The sequence below is a fragment of the Panthera uncia genome, chromosome F1 (genome assembly GCF_023721935.1).
Source record: "Panthera uncia isolate 11264 chromosome F1, Puncia_PCG_1.0, whole genome shotgun sequence".
In the NCBI taxonomy this organism is placed as follows: domain Eukaryota; kingdom Metazoa; phylum Chordata; class Mammalia; order Carnivora; family Felidae; genus Panthera; species Panthera uncia.
The window spans coordinates 39,971,813-39,995,686 of record NC_064813.1 but is presented as its reverse complement, the minus strand read 5'-3'; the positions used below and the strand labels follow the sequence as shown (position 1 = coordinate 39,995,686).

At 39.6% G+C, this 23,874-nt stretch overlaps 1 protein-coding gene and 1 long non-coding RNA gene across 8 annotated transcripts in view; one reads left to right on the top strand and one right to left on the bottom strand.

Moving 5' to 3' along the window:
- PPP1R12B (protein phosphatase 1 regulatory subunit 12B) overlaps window positions 1-23,874 on the bottom strand; it is a 218,543-nt gene that overhangs the window by 31,364 nt on the left and 163,305 nt on the right. The window contains exon 1 of one of the 7 annotated variants that reach the window (XM_049634367.1): window positions 15,436-22,721. The exons of the other annotated variants lie outside the window; for them this stretch is intronic. Coding sequence (XP_049490324.1) covers window positions 15,436-15,537 — 102 coding nt within the window. The 5' untranslated portion in view covers window positions 15,538-22,721. Of the gene's footprint in view, window positions 1-15,435; window positions 22,722-23,874 lie in introns of those variants that run through there. 7 annotated transcript variants of the gene reach the window in all.
- On the top strand, window positions 1,999-10,714 carry LOC125925408 (uncharacterized). The gene is made up of 2 exons (XR_007458822.1): window positions 1,999-2,117; window positions 10,531-10,714. It is a non-coding gene; the product is annotated as an uncharacterized LOC125925408 (long non-coding RNA).

The window sequence follows — 23,874 nt, the reverse complement described above, 5'->3', positions numbered from 1 at the left end:
ATATATATATATAATAGCCATTTATACATATATAAATGGTTAGCACGCTAACCATTTCCACTGATTTATTCCTATAAGAAGGACATGTGATTAACCTTTTTTGATTTAGAATGGTCTGGAAGCACTATGAAGCTATTTATGTCCTGTCATCACACCCAACAAAGTTCTCAGATACGTGACGGGATGGTAGGGCTGTGTGTACCCGCATGGCCTCCACTAAGGAGGCTGATACAAAAAATGAACACTTAAAAACAAAAAATCGGTTAGAGCTACCAAGCAGCCATCAGGTTTCTGCATGTGAAGAGGTAGATTCCACAGGGTTTTCAAGAGGCCTAGACTAATGTCTCCACAGATGACAGCATGTAGGGGAAGGTAATACGAAGGGTGCTCCAACCTGGGTGCTCCAACCTGTGCTTGTCCTACTTGTTCTTGTCCCCATGGGCATGCTTGCAGGACAGGTTTCCCACAGACAGCCACTTAAGAAGCTGATGAATGACACTGGTTTCTGCCTGCAAGGAGGCAGCAAATATCACAGTCTGTTGTTTATCATTGTTTTTAAGGCAGGTTAAGATTTGTGTTATCAATTGATTTTGGGGTGAACTTTAATAAACAATGTCTGGGTGATGAGTGATCCAGTAGACATGAGAGTAGACAATGTGCCTAGATCCAGATATCAGAGGAAGCAGGACAGTTTTTAAAAAATTTATTCATTTTGCATAAAAATGAGGAGGAGGGGCAGAGAGAAAGGGAGAGAGAATCCCAGACAGTGAGAATCTGCACTATTAGCATGGAGCCCAATGCAGGGCTCAATCTCATAAACCATGAGATCATGACCTGAGCCAAAATCCAAAGTTGGATACTTAACTGACTGAGCTACATAGACGCCCTGAAAGTATGACTTCTTTTCCAAAACAAAAACAAAAACAAAAAAATTTATTTATTTATTTATTTATTTATTTATTTAGTTTTGAGAGGGAGAGACAGAGCGAGCAGGGGAGGGGCAAAGAGAGAGGTAGAGAGAGAATCCAAGCAGGCTCCGCACCGTCAACATGGAGCCCAATGTCAGGCTCGAACTCACAAACCATGACATCATGATCTGAGTTGAAACCAAGAATCGGCTGCTGAACCAACTGAGCCACCCAGGGGCCCTCCAAAAGTAGGACTTCTTAATCCTTGAGCTCTCCTCACTACTTCTGATGTTTCTCCCCCACCCCCCACCCATGCTTTTACCTGACTTTTGGAACTATCTGGAATCCTTGGGTTTTTTTAAATTATTGTTTTCAAGGGCTACCTTAGCTATGTCCTGGGAAGGTCAACCCAACCAATTACAGGAGAATATATAAACCTCATGAATGGAGATGTGGATGCAGTAAGAGGTAGCGTATTACCATAACACAGTATCATTTCAAAGAAGGAAGACAACTGGGATTTCTAAAGATGATGGTTTTCTCTTTGTAATAGAAATTAGCTCGAGTGTTCCTATAGGGCTGAAAGGCAAGCCAGCTTAAAAGTATACAGGATTTAGAGCTCAATCCCCCAGCTTCTGATAAAATGACTTAGGTTTTTAGGTCATACTTTCTCATTTTCACTGGTGGAATACCTCTAGAAACTATTGCTTTGCTTGGCTTCTTGGTATTCTAGATAATCTGGTATCTGATTAAAAAACAACAACAACAACAACAACACTAGTTAGATTTAGGGAGAGAAAAGTTTGGGTTTCTTGGGTGAAAGGAACAGAGTTGCTGAACTGGTGGAGACTTAACTTCAATCTTCCCTCTTTATCCTGCTGTCAATCAAACTAAGCACAGTTCACTGTTACCCTGACACTGCTTCTCATTCTAAAAGGCTGACTGCCATCCCTGCAGGGAGTCTAGTGAGTGAATGGGGAGAGCAGGAGACAAGATAGAGTGGGAGTTTGCCTAAGTGGCCTCAGGGGAACAGTGAGCCAGGAAGTGACATCATAAGAGGTGAGCAGAACACAGGCTAGGGAAATGAACAGTGAAGGTTCTCCCAGAGAAGATTCTAAGTCAGCCTACTGGGCAGCAAATAAGGAGAGGTCCTACAACACAGGGCTCAGGGACCCCGGCCAAATCTAGGATCTTTTGGAAGCTAGGAATGTGAGTTCCTCTTACCTGTGTTCTGGGAATAGCCCTATTTTTCTCTGTAGGCTCTCTTTTAAAAACAGAACAGTTACTCTTGTTCTATTCTTTCAATAGGGTCTAAAGAGCTTATCTGTACATGACGACACCATATATTTTAGAGAAAGCATGAGTTTTCTATCCTATTTGCAGGTTAACACATACATATATTATGTCACATGCTCTAGTCAGGAAGTCTTAGAAGGAACTTCTCTAAGTATTTTAGTTAAAGATTGTTGCTCTACCTTCTACTGAAGACAAATGAGTGATGGCCATTAAGGCGGTATTCTTCAGTGTGTCTGAACTAGATAAAAACTGTTCACAGAAGAAATTACTTTCACAGCTTTTATGGCTCAACTGGGGGCATTAGATATTGTGAATGAGACCCTGGAGCGGAAGAGACTAAAAGTTGCTCAGAAACCAGTATGAATACAGAAAACAGAGATAAAAAGAATGATTAGCTAGATAGACCATAGTTTTTAAAAAATGCTCTAAAACCAAGAAGCAGGCTCTCTCCTTTCATGCCTCATGAAATTCTCCCACAGTAATCTCATTGGTTGGGACCTGTTTCTAATAAAAGAACAGAGTGAAGATCGCCAATAATTCAGATGGCAATCCTGGAAAGGGATAGGAACCAGGCCGGTTTTGATTTGTGAAATGTGTAGGGCTCTCAAAACACCAGAGACTGGCTTAGAAAAATCCCACAAAAGCTTTTAACTTTAAAGTTATCGGGAGTTCAGGAAGGCACATAATTAAAACCAAAACTCCTTTGACCAAGTTTAAAATAAAATTGTGGCTCTGGAAAGCTGGGCCCAAGGGAAAGGAATGAGACCAAGTCACATGTCCGCGGCCAAGACTGAAACGGGTTTAACTTATGTTCTTTTGGAGTTAGGGCCTGACCCCACAGTGATGGGAAAAAAATCTCCTATTTACATTTTCCCTGAAAGGGACTAAGCAGAAAGAACATTTTATACCATGTTCTCGTGCACTAGCTGAGCCAGGGGAAACAATCTGAGCTATTCTGGGATGGCCTACAGAGAACCAGCCTTTCCCTTCGGTGTTCTCAGATTAATGACTGATGATGAACAAGTCAAGGATGGGAGTGTGGCTGCAACATGGACCTTTCAGATTTGTAGGGCTACTGCACATCTATTCATTATCTGAACTAATTGCAAAGTAATGTAATTCTATAACTTCTTGAGTTTAAGGATCATTCTGGTTTCCTACATACGCCTAGGAGAGACACAAAGCTTTTTTTAAGCTTTCTACCTTAAGGGAAGAATATAACCTTTATAACTCAAACAGATAGAGTTCTTGAGAAACTTGAGAGTCTCCTGGTATCCAATTTTGAAAGGGATCTTTCTGAGTCTCTGTTGTTTCTGAGTCTCTATTTGGAGATCCTGCTTAATTTGGAAATACAAAAGGGGGTGGAATAAAATTTTTCAAGATTTACATACAGATGCGATAGTAGAGGTCAGTGATGGGGAGGTCTGTATCAGGTTTTATTCCTCCACATCAAAAAAACCCGAATAATTCCTTAATATCATCAAATATTTCAATTGCATTAGATTTCTATTGCTGCTCTGACAAATATAATAAATATAGTGGCTCAAAACATCCGTTTATTGTCTCACAGGTTTTGTAGGTCAGAAGTCCAGCACTGCTCTACTGGGGAACCCTGCACTGCTCAGGTTCTCCCCAGACAGAAATCAAGGTGTCTGCTGGATGGATTCTGATCTGGAGGCTCTGGGGAAGAGTCTGCTTTTAAGATCGTTCAGGGTGTTGGCAGAATCCAGTTTCTTGTGGCTGTAGGTCTTAGATCTCCGTTTCCTTGCTGGCTGTCAGCGGGTGGCTGCTCACTGCTCCTAGAGGGGCCCACATTCCTTCCCATGTGGTCCCTTCCGTCTTCAGGCCAACAGCGGCACACTGAGTCCTTTCCACACTTCAAATTTCCCTGGCTTCCCCTTCTGTCATCAACCAAGAAAGCTCTCTGCTTTTAAGGGGTCATGTGATTAGATCAGGCCCACCTAGAAAATATCTCCCTGTCTTTAGGTCGATTGTGTCACATAACATAATCATAGGAGAACTACCTCACCATATTTATGGACTCTGGAGATTAGGCCAGGACCCTGCTGGGGAGTCATTTTAGAACTCCAACTACCACAAGGACCCCCTTTAAAAAAAAACATGGTTTTATAGTTTATAACTTCTTCAAAGTAAGAAATGTCAAGAGTATATGGCCAATTAACTACAGCTGGGTGATCATATGCATTCACAGTTAGAATAATGCTGAAAGCACAGACTTATGCTGGAGAAAAGTGTGCATCTGTGTATGCAGCTGTGTGTTAGAGTATACCTCCAAGCAAAATTTAGCTTTTAAAAATATTAAATTACATATAACTTTATCATATTATGCTCCTCGATTTATCTTTCCCAATTACTTAATACATAGGGAACAAAACGAACAAGAAATACAGTACTTAACATTCAGTTTATATCATAAATATCTCTGAAAAAATATTATTGCCAGACTGTGACTATCCAATGTAATCTTGCATGTAGAATTCAGATGATGTAATGCCACCTCATGTTACTCTAGTACATCTCACTTTGTTTCAAAAGATAAATCACTGTTTACTAAATTATAGAAATAGATATCTTTGTTAAGTCTATAGATCACGCTACCTAAATATTATTGGAATTTTACAGTTCTTAGTATCTTTCTTTTTATTTAGTTTTGAGAGAGAAAGAGAGAGCATGCACACATATGCATGTACAGCAGAGGAGTGGCAGAGGGACACAGGGAGAGAGAAAATCCTAAGCACGCTCCACTCTGAAAGAGTGGAGCCCGACATGGGGCTCAGTTGCATGAACCATGAGATCACGACCTGCACTGAAATCAAGAGTCAGATGCTTAACTGACTGAACCACCCAGGTGCTCCTGTAGTTCTGCTTTTCTGCAGGCCTATACCTTTTCTTTGTCGATATTCCTAGCTATTGAAGAATTTCTAGATTTTTTGGAACTCACAAATCACACTTATTATGGAAGGAAATTTATGAATATACTAAGGCCTCTCTAAAATATCCAGGGCAAGCCATCTTATATTTAAGATAATTCATAAACTGTTATGATCCAAGAATATGTCTGAAGGCTCAGGCCCCTTCTCTATCTAGCCTTTCACATGCTGCACACCACATATGATGAAAATGAGAATGAGTAGCTCTAAAACTTGTGACTCTAGCACATGGGCCACATATCTCACATTTAACACATATTTTTCCTTTCCCCATAGCTCAAGTTTTAGGTCCGTACTGCTGAGCACAGCCACCTGAAACTATGGCAGCCCATGAAATACGTTCAGATGATTTTAAAAAACCAGGCTTAGAGAACACATGAGAAGAGATGCCTGATCATCGCCCCCCCCCCCCCCCCCCCCCGCCAATATTGTTAGGTATTGCATGTAATAAGTCATAAATTTAGAAGCCTCTAAGTCAGTTTCCAGCTCTCAGCCTACTCCTCTGTTAAAGTTCTTCAACAGATGCTGTTACTGACCCCCACTACACTTCTTTTGGGCATTAAGGTTTCCATTCCCAAAGCCTGGGAAGAGATGGATTTTTTTTTATTTTTTTTTATTTTTTTTTTACATGGTATACATCGTTGTGTAGCGTGCCTGTTTAGGTAGCAGTTATTTTAAATTTGGTGAATCAAAACCTTTGCAAAGGGGTTAGTGAGGCTCTCCATACCTCACATTTCAAGAGGAAATAAATACTTGGGAAACTAAATAACAATAAGGCAAAACTTTTTACTTCTAAGTAGGTCCCACACAAGGTCAGGGACTTTCTTCGTTCTTAGCCTTTTCTCTTTCTGTCCCCACAGAAGCTCAATTTTAACTCCCATACTTTAGAGCTATAGATACATGAGCAAATTGAAATAAACAGATATCTGAATTGTCTTGGGAAGACCTATGGTTGGCCTTCATTGCAGAAATGGGGATTTCTAGTATGTGTCCTCTGACTCCTTTCCAAGTGGCCAAATGGGGTAGGAACAGAGAGATCAAATGTTAATTAGGCAGTAGTGTCCATTCCTTATATTTATATTAAGTGTCTTTGTGTGCCCAGCTCTGTGAGCGATACTTAGAGGAATAATATGGATATTTGCAAGGGCGCCTGGATGGCCCAGTTGGCTAAGCATCCAATTTTTGATTTCAGCTTAGGTCTTGATCTCATGGTTCGTGAGATCAAGCCCTACATCATGCTCCACGCTGAAAGAGTGGAGCCTACTTGGGATTCTCTCTCTCTCCCTCTCTCTCTGCCCCTCCCTTGCTTGCATTCTCTAAACAAACAACTAAGTAGACTTAAAAAAAATTTAAAAATGGGTATTTGCAGAATCTAAGACATGGCTCTCTGATTTCAAAGAGCCTTCTTTGAGGAGGAAAGATAAGTATATCCATAAAACAATGAGGGTGATGCAAGAAAGCGATCCAACACTAGACTTCCTGCTACATATGGCAAATAAAAAAGTAGGCAGAAAAGAGAGAAACCAGTACTGACTAGAAATATTCGGCAAGCCTTCATGAAAAGAACAGGCCTAACGAGGTGGTCATGAAGACAGACGCTATCATGAGTGATTTATAAGATGGGACCTTGTTAGGGTCACAGTTATCACAAAGTGCTACCGGAAGCTCTAGAAGATAAAGAACTGAAGCTTTTCTTGATTCTGCCACTAAATTTGACATTTTATACCCCTCATATGGATTTTAGGTCTTCAGATGCATAAGATTCTTTGGATTTATGGGGCTAAATTTTGCTCCCAGAGCAAAACAAGTATTTTACAATGAAGAAATTTGGGAGAGGGGATGTATTTGCAATTTGTTTGATTTTTGGCAGGAGAAGGGTCCCTCAGATAAGAAAAACTTCAGTAATTCAGGCTCTTCAAATTCAGGACTTGTTAAATTATAACAAGTCCTGAATTCAAGCATATTTTTGTGCCATCTGTTTAAAAATTACTTTAAAAGCAAATTAATAGCATAAACAAAATAAGAGAAATGACTTCACTTAAAAGGATCTACTTTTGAGCACTGATACATGGCCTTAGAGTAACTACTTATGTACAGTTAATACACTCACTAAAAATTCCAGACTATAACCCTTTAAGGGTATAGCAGATCTTTGCTCCTTAGCAACAGTTTTATCATAAACACTTAAAAATAATAAACTTATACTTATTTTAAGGCGATGCAAAATTCTTACTTTTTACTAATTTATGTTTGTTTCTTCCTAAATTATGCTGTGAAGTTTTTCCTCCTTTAAATAAAGTTTAATGGTCACAATCTCTCTTTTTGAAATAGATTCAGTAGTCAGGGATAGTAACAATAATTCAGGAGCTATTTAATGGAGACACGGTAGTTTTATTGGATTGGCTACACAGCTTACTGGTTAAACGCTCCAGCACAATTATATTCATTATTTAACTTCTCCCTGCCTCAGTGCCTTCATCAGTAAAGTGGTGGAAACGGTACCCAGTGTTTAATGTTATCAAAAACACTAAATGAGACAATAAACATAAGGGCTTGACACTGTGCCTGGCATATAGTAAATGTTCTATAAATATTTAGCTATTGATATTCCTACAGTTTTCTCTGTTTTTCCATTCTCTCTCATTCCTCTTTGGTCTTTTGGCTCTGCCAATGCTTGTTGGCTGCAAGAGTAATAAGCTCGAACAAATTCCTTGGCACTCAAGCAAAGGGTTTTGATTATTTGTAGATTTTGATTATCCAGGCTAATTCCTACTTACCCTTTTTCACCTACAGACATTTAAGGTCATTATTTTATGTCTGGATAGTTACACTCTCTCCCAGATAACCAACCACGTGAAGTCAATAAACGCAAAAGTGTAACAACTCCTATATGAAAATGTTGCTTTCATAATGAACTATACAGAGGTTAAAGTCCAGACATACTCTCAGTACCTTTATCTAATCATTGAACTGGTAGAACCCCCTGCATTGTGTAACCAAAGACTGCTGTGCTGAGAAAACCCCTGGTTGTGGATAACTGCTATTCACTGCATAACAGGTTGAGAACAGAAACAAAAAGGGGCTGAAAAAGAATAAAAGGCAAATGAAAGCCAACTCTAGTTGCTTCCCTTGGGTCTTCTGATGATAATTGGTTGTCGGCTCACACAAATATTATGAGATTGCGAAAGAGAAGTAAAAAACACTGCTGATTAAATTGGGAACTTTTTCAAATTTGAAAAACCACCCCAGGTCACACAGCTGATGATGCACTGAAAACAAAACTAGAACCCTAAACTCTTAACTGACCCTAAACTGATCTAAATTTCTGGGTTCTTTGGGAACTAAAGAAATAAACAAACAATATATAAACATTATACATACATACATACATATATACACGCACACAAACAATATTATTATATAAACAATATATATAAAATATATATAATATATAAACAATATATATAAATAAAGAACCAAACAAACAATATATAATACCTGCTTTCCCACATGTGACTCCAGCGATAACCGAATAGGAAAAACCATGGGAAGCCACACACCTCTATCTGCTTGTTGTTACTACCTACACCGCCAGCCCCAAGGTATTATCCTCAGCTTTTTCCTTATGCTACATCTACTTCTTAGACAAGCTCACCACTCCCATGGCTTAATCATAAATATCAATGTTTTCAGCCCATAATATTCTCCTGAGGGTTAGACCAATAACTTCCTAGATATCACTATCTAAATGTTCCAAAGTACCTCTAACTCAACATATCCAAAAGTGAAATCATTTCCCCACCTCACACCTTTTCTTCCCTCCCGCATATGCCAACTAAGTTTTGTCATGCCATCTTCTAAAGAGTCATCTAAACCAGAGACCTGGGAGTCATCCTTGATTCTGCCTCTTCAGGCTCATCCTTACCCCCATTTTATTAATCCCCAACTCTTGTCAATTCTGCCTTCTAAACAGCTGAATGCTTCTCTGTACTGCCTGAAGAATGTCTCTGTTCAGGACCTTATCATTTCTCAACCTGGAGTACAGCATTTGGGGCAACTGACTTAACCCCCAGGCCCTGCCTCTATAATCTAGCCTCCATAGATGCCAGAAATCTCCCTCAAATAAGCAACTGATCACAGCAATTTTACTTCAACTTTTCAATCCTTTATCTACAGGATAACTCCCCAAATCCTTAGAGCGACATACTAAGAACACATATGACATGGCCCCTGCTATGTCTCCAACTTCATTTCCTATTATACTCCTAAATATATCTTTTGTTCTAGCCACATTGATCTGCAGCTCAAAATAATTCTATACTTTCTCATATATTTTTTCCACTTTTGTAATTTAATTTCCTTCTTTTTTAACCACCAAGCCTCTACTGTTCTTTAAACATCAGCTTAATGTTTTACCACTCGATTGACCTCCTAAAACAAAAACACCCTGTACTTAATTTTTGTTTTTATCTCCCCAATTAGACTGTCAATTCCTTGAAGGTAGGGACTATAAATTTCATTTCTGAATCCCAGTGTCCAGTATACAGCCTATTGCATAGCAGATGCTCATGAAATGTTAATTGTGGGATGATTCAAAATAAAGTAGCTGGCCTTGATAAACATTTATCATGGAACAAGAAGACTGGAGGGCCACGGGTAGAACAGGGTTTGCATCTCTGTGTTGTCACCTGGAAATTCCAGGAAAGGAACCAATACCTTCAAAACTCCCTGTCTTTCTGGTCGAGAAACCATGACTTCAGATGCCATCTCATTCAGCTTTATGTAGAACATGGGTTAACTACTCTACTGTTTATCCAAGATTCCAGACAGGGAAACTGCTTTTGTTTTTATGGGTTCTACCACTCTTGCATAGAAGATTCCTCGGTTACAGAATTACTGCTTTGATTTTTCTTGAGTGGAATTTAAAAAAAAAGAAAAAAAAAGAAATGAAACAGATACACTAGTGGTTTTAATGAGAAAGAGAAAAAATGGTTAACAGATTGCATCCTTAATAGCCTTATTCACCCAGACAAACGTTTCTCATTCTATGACAATGGATTATAAAGTAAAGTTAAAAATGAATTCTGGATTGGTAGTGCCCAGATGCAGTATGAGAGGTAGAAAGGATAAGATAATAAATACACTAGGGGTGCCAGGGTGGCTCAGCTGGCTAAGTGGCCAACTCTTGATTTCGGCTCAGGTCACGATCTCACGGTTCGTGGGTTCGAGCCCCGCGTCGGGTGCTGTGCTCACAGCATGGAGCCTGCTTCAGATCCTCTGTCTACCTCTCTCTCTTTTTCAAAAATAAATAAATGTTAAAAATATTTTTTAAGAGATAATACATACACTAAAGAACTGTTTGGTGTTTGCCACAGGAGAGCAGAAAGGACATGCAAAGAATGACTATCAATGCTGACAGTCTGGAAGGCTAAGACGCAGAATGGAGCCTATTAACCCGAGTGGCCACATAGACAAGGTCTCGTGAAAGCAGCAATCCTTCAACACTCACTTGTTTATCAAATGTTCTCTGATTAGTTTGTAGAGCTGGTTATAAAACAAGTTGGTTAGTTGTTCTTTTTATTTATATTAATGGCTGGAGTGAAAAACATTATGTAAAACCTTTGTATGATTTTCCGTTGAGATATAAATCCTGAAGGAGTAGCAATCCAGATTAAATGGGAAAATGCTACTGCTTTTGTTTTATAGATACAGGTCCAATCCTATTATCGTAAATACCAACCAATTCAAGAAAATCTGTCTAATTAAAAGATTCCCAGGTTTCAACTGATGACCTACTTATTTCAAGATGATTCAATATAATAAATATCAACTAAGCAATACAATTTGGACATTCTTTAGTATTGTTATCTTTGGATAGGCCTGTATTAAAAAATATTTTGTTAAATTAGCAAATAATTTGAGAGTATTGACCAATGATTACCTGGCTCTTGCTTTCAAGTTGATTTAAAACTGCTAAACCATCTAAATTGATTAATTTCTAAGTTAAAAGAATTTATATACTTGAGACCCAATAATATAAACAGTGATTAAAAACCAAGATCCAGAGGGGCACCTGCGTGGCTCAGTCAGTTAAGCATCTGACTTTGGCTCAGGTCATGATTTCACAGTTTGTGGGTTCGAGCCCTGCATTGGGCTCTGTGCTAACAGCTCAGAGCCTGGAACCTGCTTCTAATTCTGTGTCTCCCTCTTTCTCTGCCCCTACCCCACTCATGCTCTCTCTCCCCAAAATAAATAAACATTTAAAAAAATTAAGAAAAAAACCCCCATGAACTAGAGGTGTCTAACATATTTACAGTTCAGAATTATTTTTTTTAATGTTGGAAAATTACATCAAAAGGAAGCTTTTCTACTAATTGTGTTAACCTGGCACATCAGGTGGTTGCTTCAGAGTATGAGAACAGAAGCTAAGCCTTCAAAATCTCGTAAATAAATACCTGGTGTGGTTCCTATTAGAAATCTGAATGAACCTGGAAGTTGTTCTGCTTTCCCTGAGCAAGAAAATCAGAGATGAGCAGATCCGTTACTCAGGGAGCTCCCCACATTTTAGAGACAAAAGAGATGTTGAACTAGAGTGAACCTAGTGTGGAAGCCAAAAGACTAGTTAAACAAAGTTATTTCACTACCCACGGTCAAGAGAGACCAAAACCGCAATATTAGGAGCCTACCACTTAGAAGAGCCATTTTAGCGGAGGATGGGGGCGGGGGGGGGGGGAATTGGGGATACTAAAAGAATAAATGATGGATATTTTCTTTATGGGAAAAGAGGTATGTATTTTTAAAAACCATGTTTAACAGTGCGATTTTGTGTTCAGAGAATGAAAAATACTATTTTTGAAATACGAACCAGAGAAAGTAAACAAAATCTTAGCTGGTAAGACACATACCACCTTCCATATATAAGTGATTTTTTATTAGGGAGGATACTAGTTGTACAACCTCTAGGCAAGCATTAGATTTTTATACTATTAAAAAGGGTCCTAGGGGCACCTGAGTGGCTCAGTCGGTTAAGCGTCTGACTCTTGGTTTCGGCTCAGGTCATGATCTCATGATTTGTGAGTTTGAGCCCTGCATTGGGCTCTGCACTGACAGTGAAGTCTGCTTGGGATTCTCTCTCTCCCCGCTCTCTCTGCCCCTACCCCAATTGCGCACCCTCTCTCTCTCAAAATAAATAAACTTAAAAAAAAAAAAAAAGAAAATGATCCTAGCTTACTGAGTACAGAAACACTGAATTACATAATGTTAAAAGTATCAGAAGCTTCTGAGAGTTTAAAAGTAAAGGTAGGTAAGATCAAGTTTTCTAGTACTGACAAACCATCCTACTATTTGTTTTCTCAAGTTACAAATAATACCTGTTTGAGTTGCAGTTTATAGTTTGCCCATCATGCTTCTTGAACATTTGACTAAGAGAAAGGTGTCCAAAATACTCTTCCCATGTGAATAGCCACTCTTTAAAAGTTTCCTTTGAGGGCATTTTCCTTATATGGAAGCACTTAATATTTAGCTTCTTTAACAACAGTTAAGAAAAAAACCATAAATATTTATACGCTGGCTCAAGATTTCAATGTTTGTCTTGAAGAATGTTGGCTCCAGAGGCTATACCTCTTTGTGCAATTTCTAGCAAAAAACCGAAAGTGCACAAGTGAAGTTTGAGGGGAGTGAGAGTTGTTCTGATCTTAACTCTGAAATGTGCACAGACATTTCCCAGTCTCTTTAGTCAAGCATTTCTGCCTCTGAGAGAAATATGAAGACCTGAAGCCCACAAGGTCTCAGGCTCTGTGGGGTCTGTGGTTCATAGGCTCCAGGATTTGAGAATCAGGCGTGGGAGATTCAGGATAGCCTGTCAATTCCCTCCCTTGGTCTGTAGCTGCTGCCTGCCTCCTTCCTGCAATTTGTTTCCTGGGTCCTCATTATGCCTGAATTTTGGATTCCCACAGCTACCCAAGCTTTTAACTGTCATCTGTGACCCTAGCATGTCCTTAACCTTCAAGTATATTTGATATGTAATCCAGTGTTGTGGATAAAGATGGGTTTTGGAGCCAGAGAGACTGGGCTCTATTGCTTATTGCTGGCTGACTGATGTGGGTAAGCGGATTTTCTTCCATGTATCTCAGTTTCCTCAGACATAAAATGGTCACAGCAACACCCACCTTTCAGGGTGACTGAGGATTAAATGAGGTAAGGAAAATGAAGTGGCCGTCAGTTAAGTAGCCAGGCATCAGAAGGCATATGAGCCCAACATCACCACCACGACACTAGGTGTTAAAGAGCACCACGTACTGAGTTAAGAGGGGGGATGGTCATAGTATCCAAAACCAGTTTGTAAGCAGCACCCCAACTAGTCAGTACATGAGAGGAAACTAGGCTACAGGGGAATCGTAGGAGATAAATCTTAGTTTTATAGCCCGTTCAGAGTGTCAACAGCCTCCAAATTAGTCTCACATACCTTTCACTCTCTCAGACAGTAAAGACACCAGCAGCGTAATGGAACATGAATGATATACGAAAACCAACACTCTCTATAGTACAGCCTCAGGCCATGTGGACCTGGAAGCTGGTTACAGTAAGCAGATGCTATTATGGGAATCCACAGCCGCTGACCACTACAATTGGGAAGTAGTCTCTTATTAAGGCCATTCACATTTTGGTTTCCTGTAATCCAAATTTTCAATTTCTCTCCCACTGTGACCTCTGTCTAAAAAGTCAGGGATGGGGGGGATGGTGGAAGGAGGGTGGAAAGGGTGGATGGCAGCTCTCAGGACCGAGACAAGAAAAAAACACTATTTAACTGTAAAGAAGAAATGCACTCAAACAGGGAATAAAGGGCAGGGGTGTCACCAGACAGATTTTGTTGAATGTTCGCGAGCCATCTCGTGCACTGCCCTGGGAACGCTGGTTACAGTGGTGAGAAGTGCTAACAATGGGCTCTTTACACCAAAAGGTATTGCTGATTGGGTAAGAGGGAGGGGAACAAAGGGAAACACTAACTGAAGTAAAAGTGCTCCATTTTGTGGACCTCATTTGGTAGCCACCAAAAAGTACCCAACAGCTGCCGAGGAGGAAGCATTCTGTGGCTTCTTCGAAAAGAAAGGCACGCCATCCTACGCGTTGAAGAAACTGTCCCCGAACTCAGCGATGGTGGCACTGGAGCCTCCTAGTCCACTCACAACAAGAACTTATGAATGAAATAGCTTTTTAACAAAACGCTGAATATCCCTAGCTGATGTCCGAGACCAACATCCCACGTACCAAAATTCTACTCCATGGTAATTTGCCCCATGAGAAAGACATTGAAAATGAATATAAAATAAAAGAAACACAATAGTCAATTCAGGTTTCTTGCAGATTTTTTCCCTACAGCTCCCCAAATAAGGAAGCTATGACCATCGTACTACTTACTCTGTACATATACTACAGCACAACCTTGTTCCCTAAGAAGGAGCTCTACCTTGCCCGCTACCTAATATGCCCATCAGGGTTCTCATCACTTGCTATTGGTAGCACTCCTTGCTTTTGTGAGTTTCCTACAGGGGAAGACACTGGATCAGATGTAAATCACTTGTACAGAAACATTCACTAGAGAAAAAAAAAATCTCAAATGGATCTGCCTGGGGTATTACAAACACTTCCACACAGCTGGTTGTCAATAGCCAGGAGTCATTTAGAACTTTAGAAGCACAAAGTTTCCTGAGGGTGACTGAGAAGTAAAGACTCCAAGTGTTTTTTTCTCTCTCTTTATCACTCAGTGGACACACAAAATAGGCAAAGGTATACACTCTCTCATATACACACCTACACAAATGTTCATGAGGAACTTGCCCATAACTGAAGTTTAACATCTATAGTTTCATGGCCACTTGGGAGCTTTATCTCTGGAAACGTAGTATTTGACCCACACAAAAAACCAAACAGGAAACGGAGCAATTAAAAACAGCCACAGAAATTAAGAAACACCTGTAGGATATAGTGACAAGGACTCTAAAATTGTACTGTTAGGCAGCTTACAACTGACAGTTAAAAGCTAAAATACAGAAACCGTGGTCTGGCATATTTAAGTCTGCTTTTACTTAAGACTACAGTAAGTATTATGAACCACAACCTCTTGCAGAAAAGCTCACAGGGTCTTTACTTGCAATTTTTTTCTCCTCTACTGATTCCCATATGCTCTGAAATGCCTTTGCTCTAAACCTAACTCCCCAAGTTACATATACGTTTTCCATCTCTGACCCAACTAAGAACATACGTAAATAAAAACTGCTTACTCGGAGCGTCTTGGCAGTCGGGGAGGGAGATGCTGGGGGAGAATCAGACTGAGACTTCCTATTCCGAGTGAATTCTTTACTTCGGGTATATAAAGAGGACATGATTCCTCAGGATGTAGACAGACACTCAACCACTGGATTCTTCACACAAAGCTGAGAAAGTGCCCCTGCAGGTTACCCTCACAGAATCTCTCCTTTCAGTTGATGCAAGAAGACTTTGGATAGAACTAAATAAAGGATAAAAGCCACCCTGTAAATTATAGTCTTGCGCTCTAAGCCAGTCCACAGTTAAACAGAGTCTGAGAGGCGTGCTCCATCAATATTTTCAGTTCAGCTTCAACCACAAGTGCCCAGGACTTGTAGCTTACGGTGAGGGTGCTGTGCTGAGCCACACCTTTTATGCCTAGATTGAGTCCTTGATTCTCCCAAAAGGACACTTCTTATTGAGACTTGCTCCCCAGTAAAACCTGAGTCTAGGTTCCCGATGACACCAGATTAAATCCCAGAGGAAAGATGACCTTGGATCCTGTCGGAGACGAGCCTGGGACGAACTACCATCGCTTTATCCAGAGGGAAGAAATAGAAATCCTCTGGAAATCATGCCGTCTTTCCTTAGCTGGACTCCACTGGGCTGGAAGGGGTTTAGAACTGCTGTGATAAATTCAGGTTAAACAACTCAAAAAAACCCCCCAAAAACAAAAAACTACAAATAAGGAACCAAGAGTTTATGAGAAGGAAGCCGTCTGAGGAAGTCAAGTTTCCCTGAGTCCTCCCAGATGAGGCTGCTTTTACATATAAACACTCACAGTCATACACACATCTTTTCCCCTCCCCTCTTCTATTTTCTGACATTCCAAATCCCTATTCGCTCAGCGAGGAATGCTGGAGAAGAGCCAAGGGCAAAGATTCACTTTCAACTCAGAATTCGGGTTGCCACTTGCAGGAAGAAAAGAAAGCCTGCCAGCTTCTAGGAATAAAGGGAGGCTCTTTGGGGACATGCTCAGGGGCAAAGCCCACCAACCTTCTGGTATCCACTGCTTCGGCTGGAGTAAGCAGCACGTTCAACGGCGGACTTCTCTGAACAGTTTGCTAAATATCAGATGGGGACTTTTCAACTTCTGGATCTCTTAAGTAACAAAGCCCTGACAGACACATCAGTCAAAGCACCTTCAGGCCCTTTGTGTTCCATTTTAATGACCTGTCGTTCCTGCCGCACCACAAGGAAGCCCAGCAAACTGAAACTTTGGCCCACTGCAAAGGAAGCTCTCTGTATATTGCAGACTTTCATGGCTGAGTCTCTAAGTATACAGCTTACCAGAGTTTTCTGAAACACCATAATCAGGGAAGACCAAATGGGAAAGGGGTTACAGGTAAGGGAAAAGAAGGGGTCAGAAATGAAGAGAGAAAAGAGACAGTAGCAGAAATGCAAGACCACAGGACTGAGTTACCCACAGGGAAAATTAAGAGTTAAAAAGAAAGGAATTTATTTGCTTGGTGTTGAAGGTTTTTGGATTTGGCCTTGAAACATCTCAAATTTAATCTTTTGCACTCTGTTGTCATCACTACCCTATCCAACATTTCTAGGCCAAACGCTTTCTAAGCCAATGGGTTTATCCCCAAAGTAACAACTCACTTCTCTCTGGGCTCTTGGAAACTCTACCCTGCTCTCCCTTTTCCTACATGAAATTTATACTTTTTCCTTCAAATCTTCCTAGCATGCCACTCTTTTTTCCTCTAATTATCTTGATATCTTCATTATTCTTATGACAAATTTTGTTAAATTAATGAAGGGAAGTGATCAGCTATTTGGGGGTTGGTCTGAGGAATATAGGTTGACAAGGGTTTATAAGAGCACCTGGGCACCTGGGTGGCTCAGTTGGTTGAATGTCCTACTCTTGATTTTGGCTTCGGTCATGGTCCCAGGGTGGTGGGAGTGAGCACTGCATTGGGCTCAGTGCTAGGCATGGTGCCTGCTTGGGATTCTCTCTCTCTTTCCCTTTGCCCCTCTCCCCAACTCATGTACTCTCTCTCTCTAAAATAAAATAAAATAAAATAGGCTTTAATTCATTCCCAATCTAAAAAACTTAAGACTGATCAATTCCACCACAAATCAGATTATACTGTGTCTGAAAGGCCAGTTATTTTGGGAATTCAGATCTATGAATCTCACGTTTTAGATCCTACTTATACAGTTAATCTCATCTGATAAGAATGAGTTTTTCTCTATTAGATCTCTTCACCTAGAAAAGAAATATTGATGTAAATCTAAATAGTAACATTCCCACAGCAAGCATGATTGTCTAGGGAAGGATTAAGGAGGGATACTTTTCACTATCTAGAATGAAAGTTACCAGGTTACATTATTCCTCAAAGAAATGGCAAGAACAAGTCTGATCAGTTTCCTGACATGTTTCTGTAGGTTTATACAATGATTTCATTTCTCATTGGCAACTGAAGAGGAAATGTAAAAGCCTGTTACTCCCAATTATTATTCCTGTCTCTTTTCACTTCTATCTTACATCTAATTCTAGGCAGTACTAACAATGGTAAACTCTCTTATATTTTTAAGTGTTTTAACATACATTATCTCACTTGATCCTCTCAATGCTGACAGGCAGTAACCTGGTCTAGTTAGGAGATTGGCTTTATATAGGGGAGTTGAGCCAATAAATAAACATATTGAGGGTAATGGGACCTAGATTTCTCAATCTTGGAGAAGGAAGGTATAAATAAGAAAAAAGGTAAAGCTAGAATAAACCTTGTGATGATATGCAGGATTGAAGGTATCGGTGTGAACCAGTGATTTTCAGTATATACCGACATAAGTAACTAGAGATGTAAGTGTGTGTGTGTGTGTGTGTGCGCGCGCGTGTCTAAGTGAATGTATCTATATGTGTATTTCCTAGCTCTCTCCACTGCGAGATGGGGGAAGAGCAACACTCCAGTAGCATTTCACACACCTATTGCCCAGATCATCGTTTCCACATGTACTCTCCAATAAAAGGAACACGGCTCCCTGAGAAATGGCTAATTCCAGAGCTGGGGCAGGGAAAGAAAATGAGCCTGGGTCTCTTATGTCAGAAAATAAGGAAGCACTTTAACAATAATGGGAACATAACAAAAGGACATGGAGACCTGCTTAAAAAGCCAACTTGAGATAAACTGAGCATCAAAATATGACAGTGAAAAGTTATAACCCACTGAACAAAAAAGGAGTCCGTGAACACACATTAATATAAATAAATGAGGAGAGAAAGTTCTTCCTTACAATAGAATACCTAATAATAATGTAAAGGAGTAATGAAATTTAAAAAAATCACCATTTGGCAAACACCAATGTAAAGTCAATCCAAGGAAGGAACATTAGTGGATACCAAAGCTAGTAGGTTAAAACAGGGTGAGGAACTGGATTTTACATAATCTCAAAGTATTGCCTATTAATCACAAAAGTGGAAAAGGGAGATGTACTATGCAGAAATCTAGCAGACACTATCTTACTCAAGTGGCCAAAGGTCAACACTACCAGTAGTGGGGCAGATTGTTAGGGCATAATGAAAAGCAAAGGACTGCTTCTGTAACATTGTGGTAGAAAATGCATAAATTGGGTCTACTTAAGAGGAAACACTGGGCCCAAACTGAGGGACGTACTTGACAGGCCTGTCATCTTAGAAATATCAAGGTCATGAAAAGCAAGGAAAGATGGACTAAAGAGACATGAGAATCAGGTCTAATGTGTGATCCTGTATTGGATCCTTCTGCTACAAAGAACATTATTGGGACAACCTGGTAAAAACTGAATGTGGTCTCTGGGTGAAGGATATACCAGAGTTCTCTGTACTATTCTTAAAATATTTGAAATTGTTTCAAAATAAGAAGTTAAAAAAAAAAACCAACCCAGTTCTTTCATACTACGAGGGTGGGAAATGGGCCAAATGAGATAACTTCTTTGAACTCCAGAGAACTTTTGAAAGACAGTCTCTCATTACAGATATAATTAAGATGGTGTTCACCAAAGAACTGCGTTTATTAGTGGCAGTAAACAATCACTTGGGCTAAAGACATAATGACTATGAACTAAGATTCCATAGATGGCCATGAATCAATTTCGTGGTTCACAATCAGATCAATAAAACGTGAAACAGAACAGCAAATATGATAGCACATGACACAGAATAGAGTAAGGGAAGGCTTCCATGGAACCGTTGTTTTAGTTAGGCATAATACGTTTATAAGCATACTGGGTCACAGTGTAAAATGCATTTCTTTTTTTTTTTTAACTGTTTATTTTTGAGAGACAGAGACAGGGAGAGAGGGAGAGAGGGAGAGAGGGAGAGAGAAAGGGGGACAGAGGATCCAAAGCAGGCTCTGTGCTGACAACGGAGAGTCTGATGTGGGGCTCGAACTCTCAAAATATGAGATCATGACCTAAGCCAAAGTCGGACACTTAACCAAATGAGCCACCCAGGCACCCCTAAAATGCATTTCTTATTGTGGGTCATGGTCAAAAAAGTTTGAAAGTCAAGAACAAAGAGCTAGTACAAGTCCTTTGCTGGTGAGAAGAGAAAGAACAGTTTCTATTCTGGCATGACAGGAGGAGAATTATCTCATCCTTGAGTTATCAAACTGGCAAAGGATAGGTGCTATGAACTAAATTTGACCCAGTATTACACTGCTTCATCAGTAAAATCTGAAAACGCTATAGAAAGTCATTACTTTTTCTGCAAAATTTGGGATCTGGTGGACAAAAACCAGACAGAATGATTTTGTTATGGTTGATACAATTCCCAGAAGCATCTCTAGTGTCAGACTGTCAGACTTTCACCATCCAAATATTCAGACTACTCAAATGCACCCTGCAAATCCTTTGTGTGTTCTATGGCATGACTGGAGAGTCCTTGAATGTCACTGAAGGGCTTTCACTAGAGGAACCAGTATACTCCTGACTATCATGTCAAAAAAGCATGTTTGGAATTCTAACTCTTTCTCCCTAGTTGAAGAATATGGTTTCCCCCCTTTCCCCAATAAACTGATAATTCAAGATTAATCAACAGTGTTTATTACAACATGAAGGGGGAGACCATAGTTAGAATTTGTAAGCATATTACATTTTGGGTGTCAAACATGGTATTAGTATTAAGTTCACAGAAAAAAAACATTTTATTCTGCTTGCTGTATTTGCTATTCAACTGAGACCGGTAGCCTGCAAAAGGGTCCTGATATTTATCCAGGATAGATAAAGTAATTAAAAATATTTCTTTAAAAACTTCATCTTGGGGCGCCTGGGTGGCTCAGTCGGTTGAGCGTCCGACTTCGGCTCAGGTCATGATCTCGCACTCTGTGGGTTCAAGCCCCGCATCGGGCTCTGTGCTGACAGCTCGGAGCCTGGGGCCTGCTTTGGATTCTGTGTCTCCCTCTCTCTCTGGCCCTCCCCCCGTTCATGCTCTGTCTCTCTCTCTGTCTCAAAAGTAAATAAATGTTAAAAAAAAAATTAAAAAAAAAATTTCATCTGGTAAAGATTTTGAGTAGGGCAAGGATTAAGAGTATAGAAGGTCAGACAGAATGTGAAAGCACAGGTAAAACAATAGCCAGCTAGAAAGAACATCATTTGCTCTTTGGCTCTGAGCCAAACTAAGTTTTAAAACTTTCTGAGGGTAGAGCATACAAATATAAATGGGTGTGCAGTGGAAGGGGGTAGATATACCCGCAAAATGGTATATTAACTATGAACAACTTCTAGAAGTAAACCTCATAATTCTATTAGATTGTAAAACCCGGAGGCTTTATATTATCATTCTGCAAGTCATGCAAAATCTAATTTCTTGGAATTAGTTACATTTAAAATTAAAATGATCTCAGAGTGGTTTCCCAATCTCAAATGTTCCCTATCTATATTTTTCAAGTTCTTTTGTTACAAAAAAGAAAACAGGACAACAGAATAAAGTTCTGAAGTGCTTCTGGCTAAGAGATCAGAAAAGACCCTCTCCATTAGCACTTGTGAATGTCAGAATCGAGCCCAAACTATGAGATGTGTAAGTCAATAAGTAAATGTTGTATGACTGTAGCCAGAAACTTCAGCCCTAGACTTTTCTATGGGGCCCCAAACATGAAACTCCATCATCTAGAACTGCAATCTCTAAAATTCTATTTTTGGCATAATGCCAAAAGAATCTTTACCAACACCCATTTCATCAGATATAGCAAAAGTATAGGAAAGTTCTTCTTGGAAAGTAAGTATGGCTTCCAAACCACAAGGTCTTTAAAGCCTAAAGGAGATTGTTAAATTGGCAGACATTACCTAGTCTTTCAAAAATTCTTATGCTGCTTGCTGCAAATCAAATTTTTTGGTAGCTTAGTTTAAAACTTCTGAGTAGTCACAATACACAGTATTTTAGTTCAGATTTCGGAAAGAAAGTAATGAGTCAAATATGAACAATTAAGAAGTATAAGTAGTTTAAGATCCCTGTGCCTCCTTTTGGAACTAAGAGTTTGAAACAGAGCAATCATTTTCAGTCCCATTTATGAATATAAGTACCAAAGAAAATACTTTTATTTTCAATCATCAATCAACACTTTTCTTACATCAATCCATCTAACCCTATTAAGTACTTACTCCATGCAACATACTATTAGGGTTATATAAAATTCTTTAAGACATGATTACTGTCTTCAAAGAGATTACAGGATATCTCAAGATTTATATAACTGCAAAGTGAGGGCTCCCTACTGCTAAAATTAACAACACTACAATCATCTCACACCAGTCAGAATGGCTATTATAAAAAAATACAAGAGGGGCGCCTGGGTGGCTCAGTCAGTTGAGCAGCCGACTTCGGCTCAGGTCATGATCTCGCGGTCCGTGAGTTCGAGCCCCGCGTCGGGCTCTGTGCTGACAGCTCAGAGCCTGGAGTCCGTTTCAGATTCTGTGTCTCCCTCTCTCTCTGCCCCTCCCCTGTTCATGCTCTGTCTCTCTCTGTCTCAAAAATAAATAAATGTTAAAAAAAAAATAAAAATAAAAAAAAAAGAAATGTTTTAATAAAAAAATACAAGAAATAACAAGTGTTGGCAAGAATGTGAAGAAAAGGGAACCCTCGTGCACTGTTGGTGGGAATGTAAATTGGTACAGCCACTATGGAAAACAGTATGGAGGTTCCTCAAAAAACTTAAAAGCAAAAATGCCATATGATCCAGTAATTCCATTGATGTAACTCATGGAAAGAAAATGAAAACACTATTTTAAAAAGATATATGCACCCCTATGTTTATTGTAGCATTACTTACAATAGCCAAGATATGGAGGCAACCTAAGTGTCCATAGAGAGATGAATGCATATGGAAGTGGGGTATGTATATACAATGGAATATTACTCAGCCATAAAAAAGAATGAACTGTTGTCATTTGTGATAACATGGACAGACCTAGAGGGTACTATGCAAAGTGAATTAAGTCAGAGAAAGAGAAATACTGTATGATTTCACTTACATGTGGAATCTAAAAAAAAAAAAAACAGGGCACCTGGGTGTCTCAGTCAGTTGAGCATCCGACTTCAGCTCAGGTCGTGATCTCATGCTTTGTGAGTTCAAGCCCCACCTCAGGCTTTGAGCTGATAGCACGGAGCCTGCTTTAGATTCTCTGCCTCCCTCTTTCTGTGTTCCTCCTCTGCTAGCACTCTTTCTCAAAAATAAGCATAATAAAATAAAATAAAATAAAATAAAATAAAATAAAATAAAATAAAACAAAACAGAAACAGATTCATAAACATAGAGAACAAGCTGGTGGTTGCCAGGAGAGAGGGTGGTAGAGGGATAGGCAAAACAGGTGAGGGAGGTTAAGAGGCACAAACTTCCAGTTATAAACTAAATCACAGAGATGAAAAGTACAGTCGAGGGAACACAGTCAATAATGCCGTATTAACCTTGTGTGGTGATCGGTGGGGACCATACTTCCTGTGGTGAGCACAGCATAATGTACACAATTGTCAAGCCACTATGCCACACACTTGAAACCCACATAACATGGCAAGCCAACTGTACTTCAATTAAAGAAAAAAGAATTATAAGCACAAAAAACAAACAAAAAACCCAGTCAAGCCATACTCTTCCATATGTTCTTAAGTAATCTCTAATTTCATACTGAACAAATAAGGTGCTTTTAAAGGAGACCACCAATAGCTCACAGCCAAGTCTGAAGAACAGAGTGCAGAAGAGCTGCATTTACCATTCCATGTATTTATACTGTGGTTTTTATTACTGGGCACCTAGAGGAGCCACACGCATTATTTGAGGGATAAAGGGCGTATGTGAGAAGTTCTGAAGAGAACAGGAAGTTCTTTGTCACGTGACTCTTTTGTCCTTCCATTTTTCCATCTTAATCCTCATTTTTAATTTATGTGTTACGAAAATCTTCCCCCTTCTTGGGGGGTAGGGAAGATCAATGATGTG